The 23976-nt window shown below is 55.6% G+C and overlaps 14 protein-coding genes across 14 annotated transcripts; 7 read left to right on the top strand and 7 right to left on the bottom strand.

Annotated features, from left to right (window-relative positions):
- Positions 1-120: 120 nt before the first annotated feature.
- On the bottom strand, positions 121-1344 carry SCHCODRAFT_02610755 (uncharacterized protein). Its single transcript, XM_003038711.3, has 4 exons — positions 1076-1344; positions 940-1020; positions 527-881; positions 121-475 (listed from the first exon to the last, which is right to left on the bottom strand). The coding sequence occupies exons 1-4, from the start codon at positions 1280-1282 to the stop codon at positions 354-356; spliced, it is 765 nt and encodes a 254-aa protein (XP_003038757.1). The 5' UTR covers positions 1283-1344; the 3' UTR covers positions 121-353.
- A 295-nt stretch (positions 1345-1639) lies between these two features.
- SCHCODRAFT_02610750 (L domain-like protein) lies at positions 1640-2842 on the bottom strand. The gene is made up of 3 exons (XM_003038712.2): positions 2638-2842; positions 2214-2590; positions 1640-2161 (listed from the first exon to the last, which is right to left on the bottom strand). Exons 1-3 carry the CDS (start codon positions 2714-2716, stop codon positions 1868-1870), a joined length of 750 nt encoding a protein of 249 aa, XP_003038758.1. The 5' UTR covers positions 2717-2842; the 3' UTR covers positions 1640-1867.
- Positions 2779-5826, top strand: SCHCODRAFT_02610747 (uncharacterized protein). Its single transcript, XM_050344442.1, has 15 exons — positions 2779-2842; positions 2891-2982; positions 3029-3112; positions 3166-3455; positions 3505-3567; positions 3616-3649; positions 3697-3936; positions 3989-4119; positions 4172-4327; positions 4375-4499; positions 4547-4719; positions 4775-4983; positions 5041-5139; positions 5188-5254; positions 5302-5826. The coding sequence occupies exons 1-15, from the start codon at positions 2814-2816 to the stop codon at positions 5601-5603; spliced, it is 2094 nt and encodes a 697-aa protein (XP_050202204.1). The 5' UTR covers positions 2779-2813; the 3' UTR covers positions 5604-5826.
- A 594-nt stretch (positions 5827-6420) lies between these two features.
- On the top strand, positions 6421-7710 carry SCHCODRAFT_02528923 (uncharacterized protein). Its single transcript, XM_003037376.2, has 5 exons — positions 6421-6610; positions 6674-6885; positions 6936-7088; positions 7143-7289; positions 7347-7710. The coding sequence occupies exons 1-5, from the start codon at positions 6481-6483 to the stop codon at positions 7497-7499; spliced, it is 795 nt and encodes a 264-aa protein (XP_003037422.1). The 5' UTR covers positions 6421-6480; the 3' UTR covers positions 7500-7710.
- Positions 7454-7973, top strand: SCHCODRAFT_02153236 (uncharacterized protein). Its single transcript, XM_050341944.1, has one exon. The coding sequence runs from the start codon at positions 7562-7564 to the stop codon at positions 7841-7843; it is 282 nt and encodes a 93-aa protein (XP_050202203.1). The 5' UTR covers positions 7454-7561; the 3' UTR covers positions 7844-7973.
- On the top strand, positions 7705-9919 carry SCHCODRAFT_02610739 (uncharacterized protein). The gene is made up of 5 exons (XM_003037377.2): positions 7705-8500; positions 8550-8884; positions 8939-9027; positions 9081-9362; positions 9413-9919. The coding sequence occupies exons 1-5, from the start codon at positions 7907-7909 to the stop codon at positions 9586-9588; spliced, it is 1476 nt and encodes a 491-aa protein (XP_003037423.1). The 5' UTR covers positions 7705-7906; the 3' UTR covers positions 9589-9919.
- A 122-nt stretch (positions 9920-10041) lies between these two features.
- SCHCODRAFT_02489340 (uncharacterized protein) lies at positions 10042-11429 on the top strand (the record flags this gene model as incomplete). The annotated part of the gene is made up of 9 exons (XM_003037378.2): positions 10042-10115; positions 10162-10238; positions 10287-10406; positions 10459-10547; positions 10602-10839; positions 10890-10982; positions 11034-11134; positions 11187-11255; positions 11310-11429. 9 exons carry the CDS (start codon positions 10042-10044, stop codon positions 11427-11429), a joined length of 981 nt encoding a protein of 326 aa, XP_003037424.1.
- A 218-nt stretch (positions 11430-11647) lies between these two features.
- On the bottom strand, positions 11648-13230 carry SCHCODRAFT_02662910 (uncharacterized protein; the record flags this gene model as incomplete). The annotated part of the gene is made up of 6 exons (XM_003038713.2): positions 11648-12435; positions 12488-12572; positions 12621-12745; positions 12792-12818; positions 12868-12980; positions 13031-13230. The coding sequence occupies 6 exons, from the start codon at positions 13228-13230 to the stop codon at positions 11648-11650; spliced, it is 1338 nt and encodes a 445-aa protein (XP_003038759.1).
- A 103-nt stretch (positions 13231-13333) lies between these two features.
- Positions 13334-15155, bottom strand: SCHCODRAFT_02610732 (uncharacterized protein). The gene is made up of 8 exons (XM_003038714.2): positions 14781-15155; positions 14644-14729; positions 14425-14586; positions 14254-14368; positions 13907-14197; positions 13672-13846; positions 13511-13614; positions 13334-13458 (listed from the first exon to the last, which is right to left on the bottom strand). Exons 1-8 carry the CDS (start codon positions 15136-15138, stop codon positions 13427-13429), a joined length of 1323 nt encoding a protein of 440 aa, XP_003038760.1. The 5' UTR covers positions 15139-15155; the 3' UTR covers positions 13334-13426.
- Positions 15156-15489: 334 nt separating this feature from the next.
- On the bottom strand, positions 15490-16367 carry SCHCODRAFT_02528912 (histone H2A). Its single transcript, XM_003038715.2, has 4 exons — positions 16195-16367; positions 16065-16145; positions 15883-16012; positions 15490-15833 (listed from the first exon to the last, which is right to left on the bottom strand). The coding sequence occupies exons 1-4, from the start codon at positions 16286-16288 to the stop codon at positions 15710-15712; spliced, it is 429 nt and encodes a 142-aa protein (XP_003038761.1). The 5' UTR covers positions 16289-16367; the 3' UTR covers positions 15490-15709.
- A 109-nt stretch (positions 16368-16476) lies between these two features.
- On the top strand, positions 16477-17315 carry SCHCODRAFT_02528908 (histone-fold-containing protein). The gene is made up of 4 exons (XM_003037379.2): positions 16477-16794; positions 16845-16949; positions 17005-17129; positions 17183-17315. Exons 1-4 carry the CDS (start codon positions 16608-16610, stop codon positions 17204-17206), a joined length of 441 nt encoding a protein of 146 aa, XP_003037425.1. The 5' UTR covers positions 16477-16607; the 3' UTR covers positions 17207-17315.
- Positions 17316-17785: 470 nt separating this feature from the next.
- Positions 17786-19654, top strand: SCHCODRAFT_02488985 (uncharacterized protein; the record flags this gene model as incomplete). The annotated part of the gene is made up of 3 exons (XM_003037380.2): positions 17786-18991; positions 19043-19175; positions 19227-19654. 3 exons carry the CDS (start codon positions 17786-17788, stop codon positions 19652-19654), a joined length of 1767 nt encoding a protein of 588 aa, XP_003037426.1.
- On the bottom strand, positions 19515-21768 carry SCHCODRAFT_02610720 (developmentally regulated GTP-binding protein). The gene is made up of 16 exons (XM_050344441.1): positions 21687-21768; positions 21621-21636; positions 21551-21565; positions 21486-21499; positions 21268-21429; positions 21146-21214; positions 20895-21086; positions 20777-20848; positions 20720-20725; positions 20569-20670; positions 20456-20516; positions 20308-20404; positions 20132-20255; positions 20020-20078; positions 19839-19918; positions 19515-19788 (listed from the first exon to the last, which is right to left on the bottom strand). Exons 1-16 carry the CDS (start codon positions 21702-21704, stop codon positions 19775-19777), a joined length of 1101 nt encoding a protein of 366 aa, XP_050202202.1. The 5' UTR covers positions 21705-21768; the 3' UTR covers positions 19515-19774.
- Positions 21769-22167: 399 nt separating this feature from the next.
- SCHCODRAFT_01082935 (general substrate transporter) lies at positions 22168-23939 on the bottom strand (the record flags this gene model as incomplete). The annotated part of the gene is made up of 5 exons (XM_003038717.2): positions 22168-22307; positions 22359-22827; positions 22879-23403; positions 23462-23692; positions 23745-23939. 5 exons carry the CDS (start codon positions 23937-23939, stop codon positions 22168-22170), a joined length of 1560 nt encoding a protein of 519 aa, XP_003038763.1.
- Between the last annotated feature and the right edge of the window lie 37 nt (positions 23940-23976).

The raw sequence follows: 23976 nt of genomic DNA, 5'->3' as shown, positions 1-23976 counted from the left end.
CGAAGGCGCCGGACGTATCGGCAGGGGACGCCATGTCATGATCAGGAATGACTAAAGGAGGACAAAGAGCGCGTCCTTGAACGGATTGGAATCACTTGGAAGTTCGGTCCTCCAGGTTGATGAAAGGTCGAATAGAACCACAATATATATTGCAGACAGAAAGCATAGCGCATAGTCAAGAGATAGTGATAGCGATGATGTACAGGTTGGCAGTATGTGGTAATGCATGCGATGGCCCAAGAAACAAGATTGTCGGATTAGGATTGTGGTGGCGCAGGGTATTCGTAGAGTGTCCCAAGAAGCAAGATGCGGAAGAATGAGGCCCAATGAGAGGATCAAAATGCAGTATATGTTTAATCTGAAGCCAGCTTACGCTTCCTGCCCGCCACGACAGGTTGCGCCGGGCGCAATGGAGCACAGCACATAACACCCTTCCTGGCTGCTTGTGCGGAGTAGCAAGCGGACCAATTGGCTTCTTTGGACGGGCGTCACAACGATGCAAATGGTTTGGAAGACCTCCACTTACGTGTCGTGCGAAGAGCAACCACAGGAGCTGCCGAACTTTTCGTTGCACGTACGAACTCCAAGTCGAGGCGAGTGAGGTTGCCGAAGTTCTCATCCTCTTGAATGCTGGAGATGAAGCCTTCGACGTCGACGTAGCATGAGTCTCTAAGCAGGGGAAGCAGAGTATCCCTCCGTCGCTGGCGGTTGCTAACAGTTGTGAAGACTTGAACGAGGGGTAACGCGGAGGAAGCATGAGGAGAGGGTACGAAAGAGAAATATAGTTCGTCCAGATTGATGTTGGAAGGGCTTCCAGTAGCGAACAAACGTGGTCTGGCGTCGTCCTGGGTCATGAAGCCACCCCTCTGGAATGGCATGACCTGGCCGCCCATATGTGAGCAAACGAAATCAAGATGGGATGAACAACGACACGCTTACCTGCATTAGTTCGCCCACTAAGTGATAATTAGCACCAGGCGTGGGAGGGAATGGCAGGTCAGTCATGTCAGCAGTTCTGACCTGTGTTCTCACGCGTCAATCCCACTGAGCATTCCTTCCTCATTTCACTACACACCTCTGCGCGCACGACGAAGAACCCTTCCAGATCAGGGGACTTGTCGTCCGCATGCGTCAGGCAGAGCGCTGCTACGAGCTCCCTCATCCCATTGGACGAGGTTGCACTGCTCGCCAAGCGGAAGCGCGCGTCTACGATCGTGCTCGAGCAGTCCGCTTTGCGCGCGTTCTGCAACAGTGCGACGCCGGTCAGAGTTGCCGAGGACATGGTAACGCGACGGATGCTGCGATGCAGACAGCGCTTCGGCGGGAGGATGCCCTGGCGGCAAGGGGATGAAGACGGTAAGGAGCAAGCTGACTGGCGAACGACAATAATGAGAAACGGTCATGTGAGCGAGGCGGGCTGGACCGCTGATCCGGACGCCGCACGCGACCTTCCCGAACTGGGATAATTCCCTATATGGAAGGTTTTGTCTCGAAATTCGCCGGCGGGAATACGCATATGAGCGGAAGGCACAAGGCACAAGCTAGTCGCTGCAATATTCAGACCGAACCAGAAGAGAAACACAGAGTGCTTTTTGAGAAGAAACCCATTCATGATTTGGACACGAGCGCGACCGAATTGCTTTCGAGTCGATCGTTGTCGGTTCACATGTATATCGTTCAATCTCCAGGGGAGCTTTTTCGCGAATATAGATATTCGCTTTCGTGAAAGTAAGTAAGATGATACAGCAGAATATGAGAGTATGAATGATACATGCGTCGAGTTGTCCAATTCGCATACAACATCGACATCCGGAACGGCCCCTTTCTCTGACGTCGCGAAAAGAGATGAAGAGAGCGGAGGGGGTCATCATGCGCCGACGCTCTCCATCTCGGGGAGGTAGCCTTCGCGCAGACTCCTCTCCAATCGCCGAATCTCCTCGACGCTCTTCGCCTCCGCGATCGCCTTCTTCACCCGCTCCTGCTCCTCCTTGCTCATCAGGCGTCCTGCCTGGAACTTCGAGCCTGCCGCCGGTCCTGCTCTTGGCTCCTCCGCTGTGGGGATAGGCTTCCCGTGTGCGGATACGGCTGCTTGCAAGGATTCGGCGAGGCTGGTTGGTGTACCCTGAGGAGTCAAGAACAACTTCTTGGCAGCTTCACGCTCCTGGGGATCCCTAGTCAACGCAGAGGTATAGTACTTGAGGTCGTTTACGCACTTTGTCGCGTACGCGTTGGTAGTCCAACACCCGCAGGTTTTTGTTTCTCCAGATCAACCACTCGCGATAATACTTCTTCTCCGCAACCGGATTCCCCATCAAAGACAGATACACCAGTTTTGAGCATTGTGCCAGCGGCTCAAGATCGCCCAAGTTCTGGATGGCGTTGTTTGTAAGGACGAGAGTGGTGAGGTTGGGGGTAGAGAGGTGAAGGGAGGGGGATATGCTGCTGATGACATTATTCGCGAGATACAGCGAGCAAAGTCGCTTCAAGAGGGGGAAGTTGGACAGGGAGAGGATCTGGTTATCTGTAAAATCTATCGCGTCGTGCTGGTCCTTCGTGACACCGAGGTTTTCGATGGCAGGGATTTTGCACCCTGAACGACGTCAGGCCAGGACGTAAGTTGAGGGCAAGCCGGCGCACCTCGAAGGTCGAGCTGACGCTCTTTGCATGGATTGAGGTGGGATGAGGCCTGAGCGAGGAGTTCGGGCGTCAGCTTCATGGCTGGACGCGTGCAAGAAGCGGCTGCGCGATCGCCGAACTGGGTTGATCTTGTATTTGTCCGCGCGCACTCCTCGCCGCGCCCGCCGTCCGTCACAATGAGGCCCGTCTACGACAAGCTGACGCTGTGGGTACATTGACGGACGTTGAGGACGCCTTGGCTGACAATTCGTAGCTACATAACAAATGAAGCGTTCACATTCATCCCAGACCATGGGCGCGACTCGCTCACCATTACCCGCGCCACGGGCCAAGTCGCGTTCGAGCGTGGGTGCCATTCCGCCCCGCCGAGGCTGCTCTGACCCTCGCATAGAGCCCGCAGCTCAGATTCCCCGCACGGCGCGAAGACATCCCAAGACCGTGCACGCCATTTACGGGATTATCTCCCTCTCCCAGTGTACGTGTCGCGTTATAACCCGCCCATGTCCACTGACACCTCTCGTATAACAGCAGAATACCTGATCATTGCCACTGGTCGCACACTGTACCCCGCACCCCTCCTCGGCCACAAGGTGTATCGCCTCCATGACTTCGAGCTCATCCCCATCAACCCCCTCATGTCCCCCGACCTCACCAACAACAATCAAGTACACCCGGTTGAGGCTCACCTGCAAGCTCTCGTCAAATCCCACCTCTCGAACGGCGTCTTCTGGGCCAGCTACACGTGTGACATCACCACACGCCTACAGGCGCAATGGGAGACGCGAGAACAACGTGCCCACAGCGCCTTGTATGAAGTGGTAAGATGATTGTCGCAACTATATACATCCAAGCTCAAGGTTCGTACAGGCGGATGACCGCTTCTTCTGGAACAAGTTCCCCGCTTCAAAGCTCATCGAGAGCGGCGCCAATGTAGGTCTACATCTCAGAACTGTGGTCCTGGTCGTTCAAATTACCTAGGTCGGCTCTTATGTGCTTCCTATTCTCTATGGCAGTAAGTAGACGCACACGCGTCTCGCTCCGGTCTTGACGCCGTCACAGCCGTCTCTATCCACGAAATTCCTCTGTCGAGCTTGCCGCGGAAGTCATACCTCGCCTTGATTTCTAGACGGTCACGCTACCGTGCTGGTACGCGATACTTCCGTCGCGGTATCGACAGCGAGGGACATGTCGCGAACTTCGTCGAGTCGGAACAAATCCTCCTGGCCAAGAACGAACAAGAGGGGGGCATCCCGGGCTCACCCTTTATCGGCGCCCACGACTTTGATGACGGATGGCGTGGTGAGTTGGAGGCTTCATTAGTATACATCTTGCACACGCTGACGCTGCGAAGACCCGTTCAGCGACCCGACGTACGCGAAGCTGTCCTTCGTACAAATACGAGGGTCTATCCCACTCTTCTGGGCAGAGATCAACACGCTGAGGTACAAGCCAGACCTCGTTGTGATGCAATTGGAAGAGACGGTCAGCACAGGCGGTTGCGCGCCATTCGGCCAAATATCTCATCTTCGTCCAGATGGGCGTCCTGCGTGCGCATCTCGATGAGCAACTCAAGCTCTACTCGCCGCATACAGACGGCACTCCAACGGGCAGCCTTGACTTGATCAACCTCGTCAACCACAAAGGCCATGAGGGGCCGATCAAGGAGGCGTACGACAAGGCTATGGCCGAGGTATGCCAAAATTGCAACGAGCGCGCCAGCGTCTGAACGATGTATAGGTGTCGGCGACCCTGCCTAACGTCCGCTACGAGTACTTCGACTTCCACAACGAGTGCAAAAACATGCGCTGGGATCGTATAAGTGTCTTGATTGACCGCATCAAGGACGACATCGAACGCGTTGGGTAAGCTAGCTGCCGTCCAAGCTGTAGCCTGTCTAATTAAGCACTAGATTCTTCCACATCCCTCCGTCGAAGTCGCCCGTACCCGAAAGACTGCAAAATGGCGTGTTGCGAACCAACTGCATGGACAACTTGGACAGGACGAATGTCGTGCAGGCCGCATTAGCAAAGTACGTGCTACAAAAGCAGCTCTACAACATCGGCGGTCTTGTCAAGGGCGAAGGTAGTTTCCTCCTCAGTCATTGCGTCTTTACCCGTGATGTGCTCACCACGCACAGGCGTTGACGACAATGAGGCGCTCTCGGCAGTTTTCCGCAATATGTGGGCAGACCATGGAGACCAGATTGCACGCGCATATGGAGGTAGTGGTGCGCTCAAGAGTGACTTCACTCGCACGAACAAGAGGACCAGGAAAGGTGCTGTTGAAGATGGCGTGAAGAGCGTGCTGCGCTACGTCAAGAACAACTTCCTTGATGGCCCTCGTCAGGTAGGCAGCCCCGGATTGCTACATGGCACCCTATGCTTACCTACATCTACCTTCTAGGACGCTTTCGACCTCATGACGGGTGTGTATGTGCCGCGACAGAATCCGTCTAGCGCCATGTTCCTTGTCACGGATAGAAGAGACGTGGTGACGCGCTCGGTGCGTATCTTTAGCTATGCTACTGACGTCTGTCTAACCTTCTTTCAGATGCCCGCCGTTGCAGGATTCTCGTTCTTCATGATCTGTGCGGGATTGACTCTCCCGCGGACATCAGGTGCGTCGGTCCAATCTCTCAGAAAACTACCGCTCATCTACTCGTAGACTATTCCTTGTTGTACTACTTCCTCCTCTGGTTCACGTGGTTCTTGGTCGCGATGACCTTTATCTTCGTCCACGGCATCTGCTACGTATCGTGGCCGCGACTTGTATCGGTCAAGGACGCCGTCTTCTACGATGGCCCCGGCTTCCGAAAGTACTGGCACGGTATGGGCCTCGACACGAAGAAGGCGAAGAGCGGCGTCAATTCTGGTCTGGAGAAGGCGGCACTTCTCAAGTCGAAGCCGATGATCATGATGGAGAAGTGGGCTGGCGGAGGGAACGACGGGGACAAGCGGGTGGACTGAGCTCGGTCTCAGTCTGGGGTTTGTGCACACACGGAACTCTACAGATTCTTGGTAGTTTATGTTAGACTCGCTATAACCGCACGCTCCTTTGAATAGTATCTATTCCTTCCAATTTGTCGCGCATACCATTGTGTAGTAGTCTCGATGCTACCAGCACACTTCAACAGTGCATACCAACCAGTATTCGAGACAATGGTATGCGAGAAATGTATTATTGTGCTGCTTTCATCCTTGTATCTCGCCGAAACTTGCAGGAGTACGTCGACGTAAGGGCCAGCGTATGACAGTATCTGCACTCGAGGCTCCTGCGCACCACTGGCTGCAACATGAGGTGTTTGTGAGTTGAGTGGGGTCACGACCTTACAACATATTTGTGCCCACTGGCAACTTGAAGCAAACGGTCCTGAGAGGAAAGTGATGGTTGCTACACCCTGAATGGCGGCAATGCATCCGCCGTACTTATACGCGGACACGAGTCTGGATGTTGAGGACCTTTGAGGTCGCCGTGTATTTACCAGACGGCCAGATTTGGCTGCGAATCGCTGAATATAGCCCGCTAGCAGCGGCGCAAATGCCACTCGTTCTAAAAGAGTCTCCTCGACAGCTTCTCAGCGCGCGCAGGCTCAAGCAACCGTACCTCTTTTACCGTCAACAAGGTAAAATGAGTCTTTGGGGGGTCTTTGCTGCTGAAAATCGATTTGCAGCTGTTTCGCTGGCGGCACGCAGAAGTTCAACAATGAGCACGTGATCGTGACCAAATGCTGCTCGGCACATGCCGGCAGGCGCGAGATCTTCGGCTGAGCCAAATTTTTGTTCACGTCCCTACGTCCTTCCGCTCATTCTCCACTTGATTCCCCACCTCACTATTCCTCTCAAAATGACGAAGCGCGCATCCCCTGGTGCAGACACCGAGAAGAGCCCGTTTGCGGACTACGAGACTCGTGATGAGGATATCGTCAAGCTCAAGGACCTGCAGGAGCAGGATGAGCGGAAGCAACTTGCCAGCGGTATGTCAGACGCGTCTTTCCGCCTGGAATACGCGTACTGACATGTCCCCCTTCTGTTCACAGAGTTCTACCACCTGAAGCTGCTTCAACCTTACTTCGAGAAGCGCCGCGCGACCTTGAAGTCGATCCCCAAGTTCTGGCCGATCGCCCTCATGAACATGCCTCAGATCGCCATCTACCTTGGCCACAATGTCGATCAGCAAGCATTGAGCTACTTGGAGGACCTCTGGGTCGTTCGTGACCCGGTTGAACCGCGGGCTTTCACCCTCGAGTTCGTGAGTAGCTTTGCTGACATCCACATACACGCGTGCTCAAACCCGATCAGTACTTCAAGGAGAACCCTTACTTCTCCAACACGGTCCTGAAGAAGGAGTTCAAGTACGCGCCGGCTGGTGACGCGGACAAGAGCAAGGTCGATGAGGATGGCGTCTCCGATGCCCACGCCGACTTCAGCTGGGAGCGTGATGTGAAGCCGCAGGTATGTCGTTCCCTCGCCTCATCCTCGATCAGAGATGTTGATCAGTCGTCGCAGGCCACGAAGATCGACTGGAAGGACCCGGAGAACGCGTTCACCAAGAAGTACCCGCGTCAGGTGTCGGAGGAGGATGGCCCTGACGACCTCTCGGGCGACCCGGGCAGCTTTTTCAACTTTTTCGAGGTTGAGTCGGACCCTCTGGACGTGAGTAATCGCTTGGCTTTGGAGTGTAGTACAGCCATGCTGATGATTGCTCGCTAGCTTGGCGCCTCTGTCTTGGAGGTCTTCATGGAGCCGATCCCTGCATTCTTCGGTGAGGCCGAGGAGATCGACTCTGAGGACGAGGAAGACGATGACGACGACGCGGAGGAGATTGACCTAGAGAAGCCTCGCGCGAAGAAGCAAAAGGTCTAAGGCATTCTTCCTTGGACTACTCTGGCTTTTCGGCCAACCGTGCCCAGGCGCGTACTCATACCATGTCTCGTGTTGTAACTGTTATACAGTATCTACGTGCGAATTTATATAGATATCTTGGTGTGACGTTAACCCCATGGTGGCCCACGGCACCCCCCGATGACCGCAGCAAGTCGAACCAGTGCCCGCGAGCTCGAGGAAATGGGGTGCGGATGAAGGCCGTTTCATGCCGGCTTCGTTCTTATTATACATCCCACTCCGATCTGATGTGGCGTAGTGGAGCCGGCAAACCAAATAATCCAACTTTTGAACTGGCGCTCGCCGCTAGCTTTTCTTGCCTCTAACCGCCATCGTCGACGCCGTCCTCACTGTCCTTCCTTTATCCAGCGAGCCCGCCGTCGACGGACATGTTCTTCCAGCGCGCTCTTACGCTCCTGCCCCTTATCGCCGCCCCCGCCCTCGCGGCGGCGGCTCATGATGCCCGCCAGGAAACATCGTCGGCCTCTGCTGCTGGCAGCGCGTCTGCGCCTGCTGGTACCAGCAGCGCTGCGGCAGGTGCTGCCAGCGGGGCTTCCTCCGCTGCGGGCTCTGCCGCTGGCTCTGGCATCACATCCGGCGCTGCCACACTTGCGACGACCTACACATTCTCGTTGCTCTCATCTAACCCGACTGCTGTCCCCTTGTCGTCGATCAACGCTGCCGCGGCGACAGAGTCTACGATCCCTCTCCCATCGACTGCCAGTCCTGGCGCGACTGCGTCGTATTTGAGCAATGGGCCGGCTTTGCCGCAGGCCTCGATCGTGCCTAGCAACTATCCGACTATGGACAAGGTCCCTCCTACGGATTCCGACCAGGTCAAGCAGTGGATCCAAGAAGTGAAGGATACTGGTATCGACATTCCCGATATCTCCCAAACCGTCGAGGGAGGATGCCCTTCCAACGTGGAGGCGGCCAAGAACGAGTCCAACTGCTGGTGGACGTGCAGTGGCTGCACGCGTGACGTGCGTACCATACTCCTTCCCATGCAGCTGTTTTTAACACTCGTTGCAGACTGATATCGTTGCGTGTCCCGATAAGTACACTTGGGGTTTGACCTACGACGATGGCCCGTCGTACTACACCCCGAACCTGCTCAAGTATCTCGATGAGCAGCAGATCAAGTCTACTTTCTTCGTCGTCGGCTCGCGTGTCATCTCCTTCCCGCAGACTCTGCAGGAGGAGTTCATGTCTGGCCACCAGGTCGCGGTGCACACCTGGAGTCACCCGTACCTCACGACGCTCACGAACGAACAAATCATTGCGGAGCTCGGCTGGACTCGTCAGGCTATCAGGGATGTCATCGGTGTCTCGCCCAGCATGATGCGCCCGCCTTACGGTGACATTGAGTAAGTGTCAGGCTTATGCGCCCTTATGATCACTGTCTCATGGTTTCGTTCCAGCGACCGTGTCCGTAAGATCTCGCTGGCTTTGGGCATGACGCCGGTTATGTGGACCCGCATCAGCCAGACCGCGACCTTCGATACGGGCGGTGCGTCAGCTTGTCACAGTCAACGAACAGTGTCACTGATCCTTTCCACGCAGACTTCGATGTGCATGCTGGCATCAACACCGTTCAGGACTCGCTTCAGAACTGGCAGAACATCCTCGGCAACGCGTCAGAAATTGACACCGGCTTCATCGTGTTGGAGCACGATCTTTTCCAGCAGACTGTCGACATCGCCACGGGTTACATCCTGCCCGACGCGATTGCGCACAAGGATCCCAGCTTCACGATTGAGCCTGTGATTACGTGCTTGAACAAGCCTTTGGCAGATGCTTACGTCGAGACCAACGACAACGACACTAACCCGCCTGTTGTTTCCGGTACGTAGCGACGTCGAATCTGACAGGATGAATACTGATATCGCTTACAGGTTCGGCTGCCACCGCACTGTCGTCCGGCGCACCTGGGTCCGCCCAAGCTACGGGCGGTTCCAAGGGCGAAGACGACAACAACGGCGCTGCCGCGCTGCGCACTGGCGCGACGTTGACGGCACTTCTCGCTGTTGCCGGATGCTTCCTTACCGGCCTCTCCATGCTCGGCTTGTAAACTGCATGCATAACTACTTTGCCGCAGCCTACGAACCCCTAGATGTACCTCCTCTTTAGTGTTCCTAGCCTCAGTACGACGGACTCGCTTCAGGATGAAGACTCTCCAGCCTAATGCATGCATTGACATCTTGATACCTAATCACCGTCGCCACTACTACTACCTCTGATGATCTATCTCGCTCATGTCATTGTATCGCTACTGTTGCACGGAGTCTGTCTCGTTCTTGTCACTCTTTATTATTGCACCACTAGTTGTACATGGACTGTTCGACCTATATATATTGCACAATGACATCTCTGGCTGCGCCTCTCCATTCGCAGGATGGGTGATTTCTGCGACCTGCGTGAATAAACCCCACAAGCAGAACAATGGAATGATGGGCGCCTAAGCATCACCACGTGACCGAGCGCCTCTTGCCACACTCATTGACGCCGCGCGTCACGAAGAACAATGAACGCCATGGACACTGATGAGCAGTCCGTCGTGCTCCCCTCGTCGACCGTCTCTGGCCTGACGCTGTCCCTGTAAGCGCCACGCCATGGCCCGACGGGCACGCAGCTGATCGCGCAGACATCCCCTTCCCATCCTCAATGTCTCCGAGCATCTTACGCGCCTCAAACTGCAGACGATGACCAACAATCCCTTTGGTGTGTATGATGCTTTCTCCCTCACAGTAAACGCTTACGCTCGTATAGTTCTGGGCGCGCTGTTGGGCACGCAGAACGGCCGCGAAGTGGAGATCGTGAACACGTTCGAGCTAGCGCTCGAGGGCGATGGCGTCGATCACGGCTTCCTTGTGTCAAGACGAGAGCAATGTACGTGCTCTACTAACATCTTGCACACATCGTGCTGACGGTATACGCGCAGACAAGCAGGTCTTCCCCTCCCTCGAGTTCATCGGCTGGTACACCGTCGCCGCCACGCCCACCGCGCGGCACATCACGCTGCACGAGCAGGTGCGTGAACATCCTACATCCCATTTAATCTACCTTTGACACCAATATCTTCAGTTCACCGCCTACTGTTCGACGCCACTACTCCTCATACTGCAGCCAGCAGGCACCGTGGTCGTGTCCACAGATGTGAACGCACAGACACTACCGATCAAAGTGTACGAGCCCACGATGGACTTTCATGGTGGGAAAGCGCGCGCTGTGTACATTGAGGTCCCATACAACGTCGAAACGGGCGAGGCCGAGCGCATCGCCGTCGACTGGACGGCGCGGGGTGGCGGAAGCGGGACAAGTCGTGCGTGATTATCGTCGACCACCTTCTCTATAGAGCTAATACTCTTCAAGTGGAGTCACACCTGCAGACGCAGCGCGCGGCGGTCAAGATGTTGCATGACCGAATCGAGCTGCTTGTCAAGTATGTGGCGGATGTCATCGCAGGTGCGTACTTCGTCTGCATTGACTTGCGGAGGCCTACTGACACTACAACAGGCACGGCCAAGAAGGATCCCGCAACCCTACGCGCACTTGCCGCTCTCGTGGCGTCATTACCAGCAACAGAGAACCCCGATTTCAGGGAAGAGTTCGACACGGTATGAATTTCTCGCCAATTCCTCTGCGATCCTACCTCATCGTATGGTGTAGGAATACGAGGACGTGCAGCTAACAGCATACCTCTCATCCTTGACGAAGTCGACCAACATCCTGAACGACGTGAGTGCATTCGAGCTCTTCGCCATGCACATCAGACTTATCATCATCGTCCAGCTCGTCGACAAGCACGTCCTACTCACCGCTAGCAACAGAGACGAGCGCGGACCTCCGGCTGGTCGGCGTCGCATGGGAAGGCAAGGGGGCGCACTAGCGGATTGGGACCGAATGCACTGATTCCTCCTTCTGTACGCTGCTGTCAACTCGTATTGCTGTCATGCTGTAATCTCATAACGCTGTATTATCTTCCCTACATTCTATAGCTACGGCAGCTTCACCAGAGGTATGCCAGGAAGTAAGTTCCCTTTCGAGAAAACCGCTCGCAAGCTTCTGGTATGAGAATCCTCTCCATTTCCTCTATAGTGCGTATGCTACATGACCTTCTACATCCGGCGTTACTCGTACGTCTCGTCATGAACATTGCCATCGCTGTCTAAGATGACGTGCAGCCCATCGTGCGCCGGACGTACCCACGGGGTCGCGCCTTTCAGCGCCTCGAGCGCCAGCTCGATACCCTTGATCTCCTTCTCCGTCATGTTTTCCTTCAATTTGGGCTGCAGGCCGAGCGCAGCGCCCTTCTCCAGCACCGTCCCATCCGGCGCGCGCTGCCCACTCGCGACCTCGCACAACGTCTCGTACTCATCGTGCGCGACTTCGTGACCCATGCCCACTAGATAAGTCCGCCGCGCGCCAAGCTTCACCGCCGTGCTCATCGCGCTCAGGATGCCGAAGTGCGATGCGTGCTCGGCGAGGTAGAGCGTGTCGACGACCGCGAGAGGCGAAACTGGGTGCTTCTTGATTACGGCCCACGCGGACGGCGGGATAAAGTTGGTGTCGGAGATATAAGTGAGCAAGCCGTGGACGAGGAAGCCAAAGCAGAGGTAGGGTGTGATACCGGGCTCGGTGGAGGGTGGGGGCGAAACAACATTGCGGTTGTCGGGAGGCGGTGCCTTGCCATTGAGCAAGGTGATGGGCTGGGGTTGGACGATGGCGATTTCGCCTGAGGCCGTGGGGGCTGGGGAGATGTCAAGGGTGCGGGAGAGCGTGGCAGATTCCTTGTTCGCGTCGGAGCTGGCTTCCTCCGGAGATTTCTCTAGTGGGTTATTGACTGGCGTAGGCGGATGTGTGGGACCGGGGGTAGGAATGGGATCTGGAGGTTTGGAGAAGACGCGACCGTGATACACTGCGCGATGTCAGTCGGTTGTTGTTTAAAGCAGCAGGCGAAAGAGACCTACCTGAGAACGGTGTTATCCATACGTCCGTGTCCACAATTTGGAAGGGAACGCCGTCCTCGATGATGTGCCAGACGAATTCCGGAACCTGCCACGAGCGTCAGCGAAGTCGTCATTCTCAAGACATGGCACGCACATCGCCGCCACCCGAAGCAAAAGCCTTCGACACAAGGTATGGGAAGGATCGCTCAACCTCGCGGAAGGTGTCCTGGCTGCAATAGACATCTATGTGATGTTGTATACGCCCACGGAGGGTCCAGCCTGAAGCTCGTTAAGCAGTATGTCGGAACAGGGTCGGGGAACGCACCACGCAGGTCATCGAGCCCGTTCATGGCTGAAGAAGACTTCAGCTGCGCCAAGGGAACCATAAGAGAGGCGCATACCATCGGCGTGCGCATGCGTTATGAGCAGTGCGTCTATCCTCCTCAGCCCGTACTTGGGAAACCACTCGATCGCCGCTGCCTGGAATGTCTTCCCAGCATCGATGACAATCGTGCTGGTCTTGAGCGTCAGTGTCAATGCATGTTAGATGCACTATAGTCTTACAGAGCGTCTCTGCCTGGCTTCTTAATCCTCAGCAGACCGCTTGTATTACGTCTGCGGTTGTGCTTCCCCTCGGGCGTGAGACTGGATAAGCAGGCGCGGCAGGGGACATAATCTGGTCTTTTCGGGTCGTCGGTCAAACAGTGAATGACGGGCACAGACGACGAGGTGCCCGTGCCAAGGAAGATGAACTCGGTCTCCATCGCGGACACGGTGCGGGATGAACAATCCAGCGATCGTGCCGTGCGCAGTGATGATCACACCTCGGCTTTAACGGTCCGTCTCTCCGATTCCCGAAAAGAACAATGGGCAGGCAACAAGCAGGCGAATATATTACAGCATGGCTCAGAAAACAGGCAACAAAGTCCATTAGTACAACCATTTCCTTCTCGAATTCTTCTACTTCATGTTCGCCAGAAGGTACCGCAAGCCTATCCGAATGTCAGCTCGCTGGCCCAGAGTTGATTTGGGCGGTCAACGCACCCGCGTAAGTCTCAATAGACGTGGGCAGGATCTGATTCGCGGGCAGGACGAAACCATACCTCCCCGTGTCGCGTAGCTCAGGCGTAAAAGAGTAGACGATACCGCTGTGTTTGCCGTCAGTCGCGCCTTCCCTTCGTTCGGCAAGCACGGGAGACACGTACGAGTTATCATACGCGTAGTCAACCGAATCGCCGGACACCGGATAGATCGTTTGGCAGATAGGTCCGCTGTCGTATTCAGTCCCGTAGACCTCACCCAAAGCGTCGGCAAAGCCTGACGTGAGTGCGTTGAGCTCGTCAGCGTTCACGGTCGCCTGGCTGCATGTCCATCCGTATGCTGGCGTTACAAAGAATTAGGTCAGTTGGATAATAACTACAGACGAGAAGAAGTGCTTACCTGACATGAACAGTTGGCTGTAAGAGTGCACATCCATGTACATCTTGCCACCTGCCGTCGAATTGGCGCGCTCGTCTAGGAATGCAGCAAGCCCTTGAACCTCGACAGTACTCCCGGCTGAAGGACCCTTGTAATCCTCCGCGCAAGGGTTCGTCGACGCTCCACTGGACTGATTCCAACTAGCGTGCGGCCAGTTGCGGTTGATGTCCACGCCATAGCAAGTGCTTCCGCTCGGCGGCGGGTTGCGCGTCTTGCGCCACAGGCGCTCTTCTTCTTGCGTGTAGATGAAGCCTGGCAAGGTTCGTTAGGCTTAAACGCCAACTACAGCAATGTGAATCGCCACTCACCATCCGGGTTCACGTTCGGTATGATGTAGATATCGTATTTCTCAAGGAAGCCGATAGTATCCTCGTCGCCAGAAGTGTAGTTCGCGAGCAGGCTATACGCAAAGTTCTCAGTCACCTGCAGGGAGAGAACACTGATGAGCGATGAACGACGCGACCCACGATTCTACTTACCATCGTTGCAATCCACTCCCTTGCATGCACCGTGCCGTGGATGACCACGGCAGGTGCGCTGCCCGGGCCTCCCGAGCCGTAGATGTTGATGCCAGTGATGGTGTTTCCCTCGTAGCTAGTCCCGCTGGTGAAGGTGGCGGAGTTGTTTGGGTAGGTTGCGACCTGTGGGACACCAGATTTATAGCGCATGTTCACTATGCGCAAGTCAGATAAACATACCAGGTCATCGAGGAATTGCAGATGGTCAGCATACGAATGGTAGCTGAGGAACCAGGAGTCGCTGACGAGGCCGACGAGACCCTGGTCTGTAGCGACTTCAGCAAACAATCACACAAAGTAGGCCATCTCGGACTTACCAGACACCTCAGGCCGCCTGAACTCCGCCAGCCCCGCACTCTCCTCGCGTATACTCGCCCCTAGATCCTCATGCATGACCATCATCTCCATTCCCTCGGTCGCATTCGCTCCCAAGCTCGCCACCGCGTTCGCGAAATCCGCATACGCATCCTTCGGCACCTGTACGTCGATATGGCTCGCGCGCGTATCCCAACGCATCAGGCCATACGAGTCGACCAACGCGTTCAGGGCATCCGCCTGGCCGCCGGTGGGTACGCGAAGCACGCGCACGCCATCGTAGCGAGACGCGTAGTCCGCCGCTTGCTGCAGGGCCGCACAGGATACGACTAGGGATGCGAGAGCGGGCCAGGCGAACATGATAGCCGTTCGCAAAGAGGGTGCGGGCTCAAGACGCATGCATCCTCGTCTTTGGGCTTATATACCTGCGAATTAGTCCATATGCGTGCGTGAGGACGACGTGAGGAACGCACCTCAGATGACCCGTTCGAAGTGTTCTTGGAGATCCGCTAGCGGAGGACGATGGGTGGCCGTGCTTCTATCTGAGATTCTCCGCTGTGTGGCATGTCGAAGAACTGGCCGAGTCAGTGTGATCATGATAGACCAGTGCTCACCGCGAGGTGTGCCGCATGCAAACAGCATGCACAATCCAGTCGAAATCGCCCAGGGTCGCATTGAGGGTGGATTTGAGCCCACCTGGGCAAGGACGTCCGAAAACGAAGACGCCATGGTCTGCTGGCAGGGGCTTTTGAAATGAAGCACAAGACTTACATCGGCGGGCATGGAACAAGGAGATCATAACATGAGGTGCAGGGTGCTGAATAACTGCTAGGATGCCCGTAAGCTAGAGGGAATACATTACAAGGTATAGTACAAATCCGAGACATAGATGCAATGCGACAGAAACCCAGGAAAAAGGGACAGGAGGTGTTTAGACCTCCTGGCTGGCGTCCTCCTTCTTGCCCTTGCCGCTCTTTGATGGGAGGAGCTCAGCCTGGATGTGGGGGACGACACCACCCTGCGAGATGACAACGTCGCCGAGGAGCTTGTTCAGCCTGAGACAGGGTTAGTGGCGGAAGAATGGAATACGAGGCGCGCACGCACTCTTCGTCGTTCCGGATGGCGAGCTGCAAGTGACGGGGGACGATACGCTGCTTCTTGTTGTCGCGCGCCGCGTTGCCCGCCAACTCCAAGATCTCAGCAGCCAAATACTCGAGGACGGCCGCGAGGTAGACTGGAGCGCGAGTCAGATCGAAAAACGCGTGTCGGGAGGCTCAGCCACTCACCAGGCGCGCCGGCGCCAACACGCTGGGCGTAGTTGCCCTTCTTCAACAGACGGTGCACACGACCGACCGGGAACTGGAGACCTGCGGGCGAGTCAGACATTGACAGGCCACTTCTGTTGAAGCCACGCACCAGCCTTGGACGAGCGGGACTGCGCCTTCCCAGAATCGGCCGCGCCAGCCTTGCCACCAGCCTTGCCGCCCTTTCCGCCGACTTTGCCAGACATTGTGATGGGTGTTGTGGGGGTGGGTGGATAAAGTCGAGAAAGTGGTTGTGTTGAGGGCGCAAGGGGCGAGATGGACGTTGAGGAAAAGCAGCGATCGTCGCGGGCACCGGATATATATACCGCGGGACGATCACGTGCGTGCGCCAATCGACTTTTGTTGATGCGCATCAACAAAGGATCACGTCCGTGCGCAAACGAGGACAAACGCGTCGCGTCGGTATATAACCCGGCCGCCCGTCGTTTTCGTCTCTTCCCATCTTTGCCCCCAACCGCCCCATCGCGTCCCCCTCGTCCACCTACCAAACTCTAACACTTCGCCATGGCCCCCAAGCCCGCATCGACTGCCGGAAAGGCACCTGCGTCCACCGCATCCAAGGCGCCAGCCAAGGCTGAGAAGGCGGCGAAGAAGACTGCGTCCAAGTCTGCACCGTCCGGGGGAGCTGACGGGGAGAAGAAGAAGCGCAAGAAGACGCGCAAGGAGACGTACTCTTCCTACATCTACAAGGGTGAGTGGCAGAGATGGCGACGTCCACACACTTCTCTAACACGCCTGCAGTCCTTAAGCAGGTCCACCCCGACACGGGTATCTCGAACAAGGCGATGGCCATCCTGAACTCGTTTGTCAACGATATCTTTGAGCGGATCGCCACGGAGGCATCCAGTGCGTGCTCCCCTCCCCCCATCCCTCTGAACCCAGCCATTGACCCGCCGTGCAGAGCTCGCCGCGTACTCGAAGAAGTCGACGATTTCATCACGCGAAATCCAGACGTCTGTGCGGCTCATTCTCCCCGGTGAGCTCGCCAAGCACGCCATCTCTGAGGGCACCAAGTCGGTGACCAAGGTGCGTCGCGCTCTTTCCCTTTCATCTCTGCCCCCTCTGACGATCTTGTGCAGTTCTCTTCGCAGGGTGCCAAGTAGTAGCATTTCCTTGGGATCTATATTCCGGTCTTCTGTACATTAGCTGTATTGTATACCATATCTTATTACCAGCATCTGCTATAGATGGTGCACCTCTATCGTCTGGCGCAAGAGTGTCTGCGAGAAGACTATTAAGCGTACACTTCAGCGATTGCTACCGTCTTTGACAATCACCAGGTCGCATAGCTGGCGGATGCCTAAGCCAGTAGGCGCTCAGCGATTCGAATGCTGATTCGAATCGTCTGGCCATTGTCGTAAAGATTGCACGTGCAGGCCTGGGTATGTTAGTGGCTCGGACCGGCTTCCCCGCTGTGTGGGTTCGCTTTGTTTGTTGCAGCAGTCTTGTTCCCAACGTTCATCTCTACACAGTTTGATCCACCACACACTGCCAGCCGATCAGGTCAGAACACTCGACGTTTCTCATATCATAAAATCCAGCTCATCCCACGTCGAACAGTCGAAATGCCACGAACAGGAAGGGACACTGTCTTGCTGAATGCCATGAGCGACGTGCAGCCCAAATATCCCAAACTATCGCCAGAGGGGCGGGCCCGGCATTGTCGTCGACTCCTACATATCATGGAACACGACAAGCCATTTGCGGATCTTGCCCTCGACCCCGACCTGCTCGTCGCCAACGGCTTAATCCGGCTCCCAGTCAACTTAGTCGAGACGATCCCCTGTCGCAACGCATACAACGCCATCCTGACCTATAACCTACTGATCCACTTGGTTCAATATGAGGCTAACACCCTGGACAAACCCGACTCTCCCATCTGCCAGGCGGCGTTTCGCGAGTGGCCAAATGTCATGCGATGGGCCGCCTTCTTTCACCCCAAGTTCAGAAATGTCCCCCCCTTGTATGAAGAGCAAGCTTTGAAGACAATACGCCGATTCCTCTGCACTACCTGCGATATAATCCAGGGAGACCGTATCGTCCTCGAGACTGGCGACTCGCTATCCCTGGTGCTGGATCTCTGGCTCAATTTCTACGACTACGCGGCACGCCTTCCTCTCACACCAACGACTAAGAAGATGATCGAGGAAGGCGAGTTTGAGAAGAACGAATACGAGCTCCTCGTCGCAGTCTGGCGCTTCTTCCACGATCTTCCGTGCCCCGGGACGACGTGGTGGACACATCCAGATGCTGCGCGTGTATCGGACGGCTTCATTGCCATATGCGGCGGCAAACCTCGCCGACTATATCGCAAGGCTCTGTCAACCCGAATTTCCCATTATCTTCTCACCCGGGACCCGGTTCCATGCGACGAGCTCATGGAAACGATCAGCACAGTCGAGGAGGTCATTGGGCTCGTGAATCGCAGGACTCTCGGTGTTTCAATCCCGCGGTCTGTCATTCACAGCGTCATCCAAGCATGGAGGGACACTGCGATCCTTCCCAACGGGGACGACGTTGGAATGGCATGTGCCCATCTCTTCACCACGATTCATTCTCGATGCACGTCTGACGCTCGCTACCTGGAATGGGGCGTTGGGGCAGGCCTTATTCCTCTGCTCTTAAATCTCATCCGCACGCGTCCGGAGACGAAGACGGAGCATTTCGGCGTACCGCCGGTTCTACTGGGCTACCTGCGATACCAGTTGGTCTACCGAAACTTTGTGCGCCTCATGCGATCCCACGGTGGATCCGACATGGAAATCCGGGAGGACGATTACTCTTATGTCGCAACTTTCATCAATGCTTACCGGGATGCCGTATCCGAGCTCGACAAAGACTATAGGACTTTGGCAGAGGAGCACTGGATGAAATGCCGCTTCGATTCGGTGAGTTCCGGTATCATTGACCATTCGCGCGACTCAAACCCTGTTGTCCAGTGCCCTGATGTCTCCGGCGATATACCCTTGAAGAGGTGCGAATGCCGAGTAGTCCATTACTGCTCAAGAAGATGTCAGGCAGCGGACTGGAAGAGGCATCGACAGTACTGCGAGGTACTTAACAAGAGCCTTTGTGCGTCTCATTCGCTTCGTACACCCCAAACCCATACTCACGACCTTATAGTGCCGGGCTTCTCCGTGCCCTCGTACAGATACGCCATCATCATGTCGAGGAAGGTCATCAACCAGGAGAGGGACCGCGTCCTGCGCAAGATACAGGCCTGGTACGCTAAACCTGACTCTGATGTGGTTAGGAGGCAGCTCGTGATCTTCCTCGACTTTGCCGAGCGCAATCAGGGCCTTCTGACTGGTACGACGCTCAGTGAAATAAATGACTGCTGCCCGACGATTAGGTTGGCTACGTGGCCGGCGAGGAGCGAGGATATCGAGAAGGGTGGACCGACCCGAGTGGCGGTGACCGCCTATCTCGCCATTGGGGGACGCGGGCGCTCTCCTGCGCTCAGGTGTGGCGAGTTCGAGTTGGTCGAATTGCTGTCAGGCGAAATCTCGCTCTCTATCGACTCGCTGGCGAACTTCCAAGTCAATGTATAGTAATTGTAGTTCTCGTCCGATTAGGTCTGACGCAGTCTGTTCCCCAAAGAACCTTGTTGGCATTGCTACAGTAAGTGGTACATACATTGCTGACTACGCGCAATACGAGAGAGCCGGCTTTCATTTCGTGAATACTGGGGAATGCGTCAACGATAAGAAGCCCAAGGTCAACAACAATTCTTACTTGTTACAACGTCTTCGTCTTGTACAACGTGGTTCAGGCTGACCTTCTGCGCGTGCGGGTTGAACTTGCTGGACTTGCCCTGCTAGACGGTCAGGAAATGCTCGCTATCACATTTGGGGAATGACGAACCCTGTTAGAAGGTTAGACGACAAAGGAACTTTGCAAGCGTGGAAGCACTCACCATACTAAGGCGTACTTGAAGCTCGGTACGAGGGACCTATGAATGCTGTTACAAACCGTCTGCGAAACTCATGAGCACAGGCCGGCGACGCAGAAGAAAAGGCCGATCAGACCTCGATAGTAGAGCCCTTGTGAAGACAAACGGGGTCGTCGAGATCAGGATGCGCTCCACGCTTCTTCGTGTAGATCTTGACCAAGCCAAGATCGTCCCACATGCGTTCGATCAAGTAGTCCAAGCTGTGCCGAACTTGGGTCAGCCATGGGGAAAGTGAAGTAAAGGACGGCGTACTTTAAGTCCATCTCGCAACTGATGACCGCTGTATGTGGCTCGCGTGCTATCTTGTCTACCTGCTCCAAGCTGATAGAGTCGATCTTATTGTAGACGTCTGAAGGACACGGGGTTAATAAAGCACAGGACATATGCTTTGTTGACCTACAGAGGCATGGCACGTATTTGCGGTTTCCTATGAGGACGTCGATGAACTCGTCTGTTGTGATCTAAGCACAATCCGTCAGCCACTGCGAACCTCCTTCGACAGAGTATACTGACGTCTTCCCTGATCATGACATCGCAGTTGTGTAACTTGTAGCTTGCCAAGATCGTTCGGATGGTCTTCTCGTCCGTCTTCGTCAGCTTGACCGTAGCAGTGAACTAGCGGAGGTGAGTCCACAATACCAATGTGACTGCGCGGTATACATACGGTGATCTGTCGTAGTCGATGAGTAGGTAATCACCGAGAGTACAACAGGAGACTCACGCCACCAGTCATTTTCTTCTTGAACACGACATCCGGCTTCTGCTTGTTCAAGCGGATTCCTACTGCGTCGAGCTTCGCTCTGTCAGCCGGCTTCAATTCCCCAAGGGCCTAGCCGCACCTCAATCTCCAGTAATCTTCTCTGCTCGTCACTCTTTGTCGCGTCAAGCATCATGACGATTAGATCGGCCGTCTTCGCAGTCGATACGACCTGTCGCCCACGACCACGACCCTGCGCTGCTCCTTCGACGATACCGGGAAGATCGAGAAGTTGTATACGAGCGCCCTTGTACTCGATGACACCGGGAATTGCCTGCGTGGCCGATGCTCAGTCATTGAACGAGGGAATGGGGAATGCGACCGAAGACGCACAGTGAGGGTAGTGAACTCATACGCCGCAGTCTCGGACGCGGTATGCGTAGTCTTGGACAGTAGAGTAGACTATGCGAAGGATGGATCAGCATTATGCACACCCATCGTATACAACCACACACTTTGCCCACGGAGGGGAACCCGATCAGCGCTATTCGCGCATCCCCGGACTTCTGTACGTCGAATCCAGTGCCACCGCCGCTTGACTTGGCTGCGGGTTCCAGCAGTTGCGCGCGGTATCGCGCGAGCTTTGCCTTGAGGAGACCCAAGTGATATTCCGTGGCCTACTTGTGCGAGGGGGGTGGGCGGGAGTCCATCGTGCGGGGACGTGGGTCATCACCTTATTCTTCTGCGCTAACGGGACGGGTTAGTGGGGGGAACATTGTAGAGGATGAAGATACGCACTCCTCGCCATCTCATCTGTGGGGTTGTGATATGCATACGACTTGTCGCAACATGTATGCCCAGCACATACCTTCGATCTCCTTGATCTGCGAGTACTGGTTAGCTCAAGCTCGGGGCGGGGAAGAAGCTAGTGAACCTTCTCTACGATACCCATCTCGGCGTGTCCGGAGGTTCAGGATAGATGAAAGCAGTGGAGAGCGCTGTGCGCTGGGGAAGTCGGAGACAAGTTACGACAAGTCGCCACAAATTGATCGACCAGAAGGGAATGCCATTGTTCTTTTCAGGCAGCCATTGTTCTCCACAGTCTCCCTTACCGAGTTTTGTTCGCAGCGAATTTGAGATATTCAAGATTTCCCACAGAACTCAGAGGAACAGGGCGTCTATTTTCTCTACATATCTAGAGTGTAAACACCACTGCCCAACGGTACTAGTATGCACACGAATGGGAGACCCTATGGAATATAGCTAATGGTACAGATTATGCAGCGAGACGGCAGGCAAGCATTTGTGAGGCCGTAGATATACATGGGATATATGTATGGTAGTGAGTATAAGGACGAGGTGAGATGATGCGGCGATGCTGAGCAAGCGACGATGCGTACTTGAGGCAAGCGACATTATACCTCCTGCTTGGAGGAGACCTTCTCGACGTGCTGGACCTCGGGGCGGTCGCCCTTCGTCTTGACCTCGCGCTCGACCTCCTTGGCGAGGTCGTACGCCGCCCATGAGCGGGCAGGGATCTGCGCGTCCATGAGGTCTGATGGAAAGTCAGCACAAGCGTCAAGGGCAATCAACGAGTCCGACGTACGGTTGATCTCCTCGAGACTGCGTCCGAGGGTCTCCGGGATGAAGAAGTAGACGAACGCCATCGCGATCGCAGAGCCACCGGCGTAGATGTAACCGATCTGCGCCTCGAGCCCAGCCTCGGTCGCGTCGTACAGGTACGGAAGCGTGAACGTGACGACGAATGCGGAGAGCCAGAAGCACGCCGTGCCGATGGACATGATCTTCTGCCTGTTCTTGCCGCCGGAGAGCTCGGTGGCGACGACCCACGCGAGGGGACCCCAAGCCAAGTTGAAGAAGAACACGTAGAGGATAATGCCGGCGGCAATGAGATTGTTTTCGCCCTGGGAGCGGTGGCCCTTGAGGGAGCCCATGGCGCCGACGATGACGAGGAAGGCGGTCATGAAGGCGCTGGTGATGAGCAGAAGTGGGCGACGTCCGAAGCGGTTAACGAGGAAGAAGCTGACGACGACGCCAAGGACTTCGACAATATCCTGAAGATACTGTCAGATGGCGCTATCACAGCGATGCTGAAGCACACGTACCACAATGATGGTGATGATGAACGGAGAGCCGACGCCGACGTTTCCGAGAAAGGTGGTCGTGTACGAGAAGATGAACTGCACACCGCCAATTTGTTGGCTGATGAGGATACCAACGGCGCAGATGAACTTGCGGCGCGTGGTGCCCTTGAGCAGGTCCCTCCAGCGACTCGGCTCGGAGTTGGTCAACTCGGCCTCCTCCTGCTTCGCCTTCATGTACGTGTCGTACTGCTCCTCGACCTGAGCATCCTCGTCCGACTGGCCCTTGTGCACGCGATGGAGAGCAGCAAGCGCTTCACCGTTCTTGTTCTTCGAGATGAGCCAACGAGGCGACTCGGGGATAATGAAGATGACACCGAGAGAGAGGACAACGATAAACGCGAGGTTGATGCCCATAGGGATGCGATAAGCGCCCGTGTTGGTCATAGCATGCGTTCCTTGGCCGACGCAGGCACCGATGACTTGTCCAATAGCCAGCATCAGCTGCCAGCTACCGACAACGGAACCACGGATGGCCACGGGGGGTATCTATGCTCAATAAACGATATGAGGCCGTGATCCAAGTATAAGGACCAAGAGCGCGTACCTCCGACAGATAGAGAGGGACCGAGTTGGAGATGACACCGATACCCATACCAAGGACGGCGCGACCGACGCCGAGGAGGGGAACGTTGCCTGCCACGATCATTTGCAGGACAACACCGAGGGTGACGAGCATGCAGGCGGCAAGGATACCCGCGCGACGGCCTCCCCAGTCACCGATCGGGCCAGCGAACAGAGCACCGACAACTTCACCGGCCTGGACGATGGAGGTGGTCTGGAGAACATTATGAGCACCTCGCGTTCAGGAACACCGACAGTCTACTTACCACCGAGCGAATGGTACTGGTGATGTCGTACGTCCCGTCCGCCTGACGTTCACCGAAGTCGTGCTTGAACTTGTCCATCTCGAGGATGGACGTGTAGTACGTCCCATCGTACCCGTAGAGGACAGCGCCGATGACGGCGACGCCGCAGAAGATCATCGCCCGGCGGTACTCCGGGTTGAAGATATTGGTGGTCATTGCCCCGGCCTCGGCTGGAGACATGCTGGGCTGATGA

This window comes from Schizophyllum commune (genome assembly GCF_000143185.2).
Source record: "Schizophyllum commune H4-8 unplaced genomic scaffold SCHCOscaffold_2, whole genome shotgun sequence".
NCBI classification, from domain to species: Eukaryota; Fungi; Basidiomycota; class Agaricomycetes; order Agaricales; family Schizophyllaceae; genus Schizophyllum; species Schizophyllum commune.
This window is presented reverse-complemented; position numbering and strand designations above follow the sequence as displayed.